Source organism: Corythoichthys intestinalis, chromosome 10, assembly GCF_030265065.1.
Source record: "Corythoichthys intestinalis isolate RoL2023-P3 chromosome 10, ASM3026506v1, whole genome shotgun sequence".
Classification (NCBI taxonomy): domain Eukaryota; kingdom Metazoa; phylum Chordata; class Actinopteri; order Syngnathiformes; family Syngnathidae; genus Corythoichthys; species Corythoichthys intestinalis.
This window is the reverse complement of record NC_080404.1, coordinates 20,521,556-20,528,469: the sequence shown is the minus strand read 5'-3', so window position 1 is coordinate 20,528,469 and position 6,914 is coordinate 20,521,556. Positions and strand designations below refer to the sequence as shown.

The 6,914-nt window shown below is 37.4% G+C and overlaps 1 protein-coding gene across 6 annotated transcripts in view; it reads right to left on the bottom strand.

The window, feature by feature from the left end:
• Nucleotides 1–2,290: 2,290 nt before the first annotated feature.
• fgfr2 (fibroblast growth factor receptor 2) overlaps nucleotides 2,291–6,914 on the bottom strand; it is a 57,585-nt gene continuing 52,961 nt past the window's right edge. For 2 of the 6 annotated variants that reach the window (XM_057847763.1, XM_057847764.1), the window contains one exon: nucleotides 2,295–4,040. In XM_057847763.1, the coding sequence (XP_057703746.1) occupies nucleotides 3,876–4,040 (165 nt within the window). In that variant the 3' untranslated portion in view covers nucleotides 2,295–3,875. Of the gene's footprint in view, nucleotides 4,041–6,914 lie in introns of all 6 variants that reach the window. The other 4 variants (XM_057847761.1, XM_057847762.1, XM_057847759.1 and 1 more) reach the window with 4 other exon arrangements.

Genomic DNA, 6,914 nt, shown 5'->3' with positions numbered 1-6,914 from the left:
GGAGGCTTGCCTTATTTAAACCCCACATTTAGTTTGGTGTGCCCCTGGCTGTTGAAGTGAGTGAAAACAACATGGTTAGATCAGAGGAGCTGTCTAAGGCCTTCAGAAAGAAGATTGTAGACACTTTTGAGTCTGGTAAGGGATTTCAAAAGATCTCAAAAGAATATAAAATCAGCCATTCCACTGTCCGTAAAATGTTCTACAAGTGGAGGACATTCATAACAACTGCCACCATGCCAAGGTCTGGCCGTCCAAGCAAGTTCACCCCGACAGCAGACTGCAAGATGCTGAAAGAAGTCTCCAAAAACCCTAAAATGTCATCATGGGACGTACAGCAGGCTCTTGCTACTGTTGATGTGAAAGTGCATGCCTCTACAATCAGAAAGAGACTTCACAAGTTTAACCTTCATGGGAGGTGTGCAAGGAGGAAACCTTTACTCTCCAAGAAGAACATGGAGGCCAGACTTAAGTTTGCAAGAGTGAATGTAGACAAAGACCGGAACTTCTGGAATAATGTTCTTACGACAGATAATTCTAAAATTGAATTATTTGGACACCAGAACAGAGGACATGTTTGGCGTAAACCCAATACAGCATTCCAGGAAAAGAACTTCATACCAACTGTGAAGCATGGAGGTGGAAGTGTCATGGTTTGGGGATGCTTTGCTTCAGCAGGACCTGGCCAGCTCACCATCATAGAATCCACCATGAATTCTATCATGTATCAAAGGGTGCTTAAGGAACATATGAAATCATTTGTGAAAAAAACACCAGTAAATCCACCAAGGACTGACTGAAAAGGAAGAAATGGAGAGTCCTTGAATGGCCGAGTCAAAGCCCAGATCTTAATCCCATTGAGATGCTGTGGGGTCACTTGAAACGTGCTGTACATGCAAGAAGCAAATCAAACATCTCACAGCTGAAAGTATTCTCTGTTGAGGAGTAGGGCAAACCTTCTTCAATCCAAGACTGGTAGATCGCTACAAAAAGTGTCTCACTGAAGTTATTTCAGCCAAGGGGGGTAACAATAGCTATTAGGTGGTACAGTGTCCAAACTTTTTCCTCAGTTAGATGAATTTTTGTTGATATATTTGTTTTAATGAGTAAAACAATGTTTATGTTTGTTGTTTACCTGAAATTAAATCCCTTTCTTATCCAGACATAAAGAAAAACAAAATCAGACATTGATATGACATTTCTTAATAAAGAACTAAATATTTCATAAGGTGTTTAAATTTTTTCACATAACTCTACACACATATGGTGGAAAACACTCAGGTGACTTGAAGTTCTGCTCTGAGTTCCCCAATTTGGCTAAATTTCAAAATTGTCCGATATGCATGTGTGATACATCATTGGAAAGCTTAAAATCTCAATTTTCCGGGGGAATAAACATTTTGATTAAGAGGGCATTTAAAAAAAAATAAAATAAAAAATTAAACAGCAAAACCCTATCTGGAGGTGAGAGCATGCGAGAGCAGAATTACAGACGGCATGACTTTAACGAGATATTATCGCATACTTACCTTATTTCCACCCAAAAACTCTATGTAGCATGTATCATTGAGTGTCAAGACACAGCTGTGAATGGCCACAGCCGGAATTTTGGGAGATTTTATGGGTGAAACATGATAATATAACAAGGGTCACGATGCAGAAATCGCAGACATCAAGGAGTGGTCAAGATTTTCTTTTTCATATATTTAGCCTTTTAAACGTTTTTTTTTTTTTTTTTTTCCAATTTTTCTTTATTTGGATCAATTATTTATCATCTAACATATCGGAGAAAATGCGACAGTGACAAAAAAAAATAATAATAATACAATTAAGCGATAGTTATGAGGTACAGATCCATGACTTACAGATGCCATTTTTTTCATTGCACTGTGACATAATTTGTTTAAAAGTTTAAAATATGTGAGTGAATAATTTTTTTAAAGTCGTTTTTTTTTTAAAACGAAACATGAGACATCAATTAACGATTCTAAACTAAAAACGACAGACATTTTGAATAATAAATATAATTAATTACCTTCGTGTTATGGCTGGGTTGAAACAAAAGTGGTTGCGCGACGTCTGTAAACGTGGGTTTTCAGGGTAAAACGGACAAATTAAAAATAGTTCGGGGACTTAATGCGCCATGAATCTGCTATGGCAGCATATATACATTTTGTTCTATTAAACACAACAGTTGTTTTGGCTTAAAATACAGCAGGTTCTTTTAAAGAGGAGTGCCAGAGCACAAACTGCTTTTTTAGTCTTGTCTGTGTTTTCCGCCATATACAGAGATAGAAACTATGCTAGATTCAACGTTTCTCTATCCAAAAAAATGTTCCAGCTGTCCAAAAGCGACATAATTTACAACAGCCAAAACCATGTTTTATTACACGAACTACAATACGTCTAATAGGTACAAAGAAATAAACCCACCTTCCAAAATAACAAGAAACAAAATATATGTGGTTTCAATTATTTATTTGCAAATGTGACAAGAACATCTGCAACGGAACAGCTTAACGTTGGTCCAGTAGAAAATAAAACCACTTGAATGATTTCATACTCTATTGTTCGATTGTGTCATGTTAAGTTGAAATTCTAGGTTTCATATAAAAGAGGCAGCAGGTGATTAGTGTCTTGAACTCTGGACCTGTTGAACCATTTCCCAACATGAAGCTAACAAAGGGTTAACGGTCTGGATAGAGAATGCCATCAAGGTCTACATAAAAAAGGAATTAGCTTGCTATAAAATGTACAAATTTCCAAAATTTAACTTAATATTCACATTCATATATATATAAAACTTAGAAAACACGTTTCTGTCAAAACCTACTAAAAATAAGCCATTTTTTCCCGTTACTGCAGAGATCATTTTTAAATTACCATACATTTCCAGGATTATTTAGACATTATGTTCATTATTAATAACATCATATTGATTTTGTTCTTTCTCCCGATTTACTAATTCATACAAACATCACAAGTCAATAAATTAACATGCTACCTCAGTCCCTGAAAGCCCAAAACTTAACCATGTGTTACTGAGTGAGTGTGAGACAGGCTTTTAAGTCTGTGTATGTGTGTGTATTGTGTGTGTAAACTGTGTGCAAACCTGCCTATTACTCCAAGTTGGGTGGAAGGGAGTGGTGTTCGGTGGGGTAAGTACCTTTTTTATTTTTGAGTCCATACAAAAAAATAATTCATTGTAAATATATAATATATATTTATACATATTTGAAGATATTTACAAAATATACCCAGGACTACACAATATACTGTGTATTTTTTTTCTTTCTAGAATAAGTGAAAAAGAAAGGCATCAATATTACAAAATAAGCAGGAAAGTAGTTTCTACGTGCACTCTCCTCTTCCATGGTTTTGTTAGTCGAAGCTTTGTCTCTTTAGTCCTTTTCCTATTTTAAGTCCTCTTCTTTCAGTTTATATTGGTCCATACATTCCTCCAGGAGCAATTAAAAGTCTTGGAATGCCAGCCACTGGAATGAGGTCTCCAAAACACTTTACATTCCAAACTGATATTTATATATATGTATATATATATATATATAAAGTCTCTGTTAATATGAAAAACGAAAAATAGGGACCCTTGAGAATGTCAGTTCATCCAGTCTGGTAAAAGCTCAGCTTGTGTCGGGTCCGTTTGCTCTTTTTAAGACTTGATGGCATCTAGGATGTAGTGCATGCAAAAGGCAGTGCAACAGCGCTGCTGCCAGCTTGGTCCCAAAGGGGTCCATAAACCAGCTGGAAGCTAGAGAGTGGAAAAAACAAACAGGGCGGGCCAGAATGGTGGGAGAATATCAAGGCAGGTGTCTTTGCTGAGTGATCTTTTGGGAGTTTCAGTAAAGAGCGCAGACGGGAGCTCATGTTTTAACATTGCCATTGATGTGCTGATATTTGGGGAGACACGGTTCGTCCGGTAAGGGCTCGTGTGAGAACACGGAGTCGTCGCCGGAAGAACAGGAGCTGCGAGTGTCGGGGAAGATCGGAGAATACTGCTCTGTGGGGGAGCACAGGTCCAGATACTCCTGAATACACAGACAGAAGGTTGGATGAGATCATTCATATTCAGGGACATAGCATTTATATACTACATATGGATGGACATCCGATCAGGTGGCTATTTTCATCTTTCTGCTGTGAATTTAAAATTAGTTTATCACGACTGGACGTCTATCGGTGTCGATGGCAGCCAATTAGTCAAAAGCAAAAAGGGAGAGGGTGCTCAGTTTTGACAGAGATGTACATATTTATTACATACTGGAAAATAATATCTTCTACAGGTTTAAAGTGCCTATGACAGCAAAAAGCATGTTTATTTCATATTTTACATGCTACTTTATGCTCCTGAATGAAATGGACCGCTTAGATGTGTGCGGAAGTGATCGATTTATTTATTCGATTTTTTGAATCCCGCGCCATGAAAATGAGTGACTTCCTGAATTGAGGAAGAATGCGAATGTGAGGTCAGCCGGGTCACCATCTCACAATACAGCCATTGCTATATAGCATGCATATGGACTGGGGATTCAGCTGATTTTGGGGATTATTTGGTTTATTTTTCGCATCACTCCAGCCAAATGTGCTGCCCTGCCGACATCATCATCCAGCTCCGGATGCTAGAGCGCTATAATGACAGGCGGGGCTAAACGGCAGATTAAAAGACTAATTTCTTGTCATCTGCACTTTGCCAAATTGTTGTTTATAGTCGAATCGTCACAAAATATGATTCTAATTCACATAATAATGCTTTTTAAGATTTTTTTCATGCTGTCACAGGCACTTTAATTACTTTGACCAATTATATCAAATCATTTTTCTCCATTAAAACAAACTGAAACGGCATTAATCCCCAGAAAAAAAACATTCTTTGTTTGAATGTAACTTTGTTACATTCTTAACAAAGAAAAATAGCTATGTATTATGTGAAACAATGAAATGCAAGGATGAAATGTAACAAAATAAACGAGTTTGATAAAATGTAATTGCTGTAGTATTTGTATGGTAGTGTGGGTGTGGGTTGTATACCATAGCAGCTTCTTGTGAATTGTTCTTACATTGTATTTGTTTCTTTGACGGCACATCTTGTTAAAAAAATATAAAACCCATTGAAAGATCATCAACAACCTTTGCCCAGATGCGAGGGCATGAATTGCTCCATCTTTCCAACTTATATTGATTGGGCAGCAATGTATCTAAAGCTTGCTAGTAACTCAGCAAGTCAGTTTCCCCAAAAGTTACTAAGTATTGTATTTATATTGTGGACATGATCTATAAAAGTATAGTGATGTGCTAACCGCACGGTTCGTACACCTTTTTCATGGCCAAATTCAAGCAATTTCAAGACCAATTTCCAGTTTTTCCAGTACCTTTTAAACAATATCTCAATGTTTTTTTTTTCCATTTATGATCAGGCGTAAATAAAATATGGTGCCTTCTAACTCTGCAACGATAAATCAATTAAAATTGAGTAATTCGATTAGAAAAAAATATTCGAATTAAATTTTGCTGCTTCGAGTATTTGTTTATTTAAAGTGGCGTTGCAAATTTTTTTTTGAAAGTGTTTGCATTTAGTTTTATTGTTTTGGGTGGATATACTGCACTCTAGTGGCAACAGTGAATATAATACAACTCATTCGTAATTTACTTTTAGCCGTTTTTTGTGGGAATATGTGTTTGAACTATTTGTTAAGAACATTGTAAAACAAAATTTTAAAAAAATAAAAAAAGGTTATCATTTATAGCATTTAAGCTAGCGGACTTTTGCTATTTAAATTAGCCAATTGTTCTTAGATCCTCATTTAATTTATTTATATTTTATACCGTTTGAGGCTCAGCTCAGGTATTTGAATTTTTTATGTTGCTTATACGATTACTCGATTATTCGAACTAACTACTTCATCGATTAATCGACCACTAAAATAATCGATAGCTGCTGCCCTAGTGCCTTCTCACAAGTATGCAAACATCTTCCAAAATGTTCTACGACCCCGAAGGCTCGAGAAATTTAGTTTGAAAAGTACCGATTTCGAAACCCCATGGGAGGGTGCGATCCCGGCAGCATTGAGTGTTTTGTGGCAAATTCTCAACGCGTCCTATAGCAGAGGTGCTGGTTTAGTCATAGCACTCTGTTCGGTGGACGGAGACACACTCTTGATGAATGCGCTTTCTTGGAAGTTTAGGGCATTCGAAAAATGGGTCTCACATTTCCACACGCAAAGCTAAATGAGATCTCGATGTACGTTTGTGTGGAACTATAGTTCACAACAACAACCAAAAAATTCTTCCGCTCTAGCCGAAACTAGTAAAGCTTTTTACAAGGCTATCACAATCTCTCCTACTTCTTAAAATAAGAAACGCTGTCGATTGAGAGCCATGAGAGTAGGCCAAGTCCTAGCGGCCACGAAGCCGAGCAAAGAGGCTCCCAGCCAGATTAAACGGCGACTGTCAGAGGTGTGGAAGACATGGAGGAAAAATGTGATAAAAAGAGGAAATGGTTGTGCCCTAAGAGTATTGTACAAAACCACAGAACATGCAAATGTATACATTTAAATAATACTTTATTTCTATACTGTTCACTAAGCATGTGCCGGTTACTGGTTTCAAGGTTTACCTTGGTATGAAAACGTATCGGCTTCAAAACCACTAAAATTTTCCGTCATACCATCGTACGGTACGAGCTATTTTTTATGTCGCAAAAATGCAGCAAGAAATCCTTGACTTGGAGCGGCAGCGCTCACACATCCCCCTCCGGTTGTTGCTCTGTCCTGTGTCTGTCGTTGACACTACACCTGAGCTTTTCCCCTCCTCAAAAAAGATAAAGTCGCTTGTATGGGAGTACTTCGGCTCCCGAAAAGAAACAAAGGGTAGCGGCTTAGAGGAGGAAGGACAGCAAACATGCT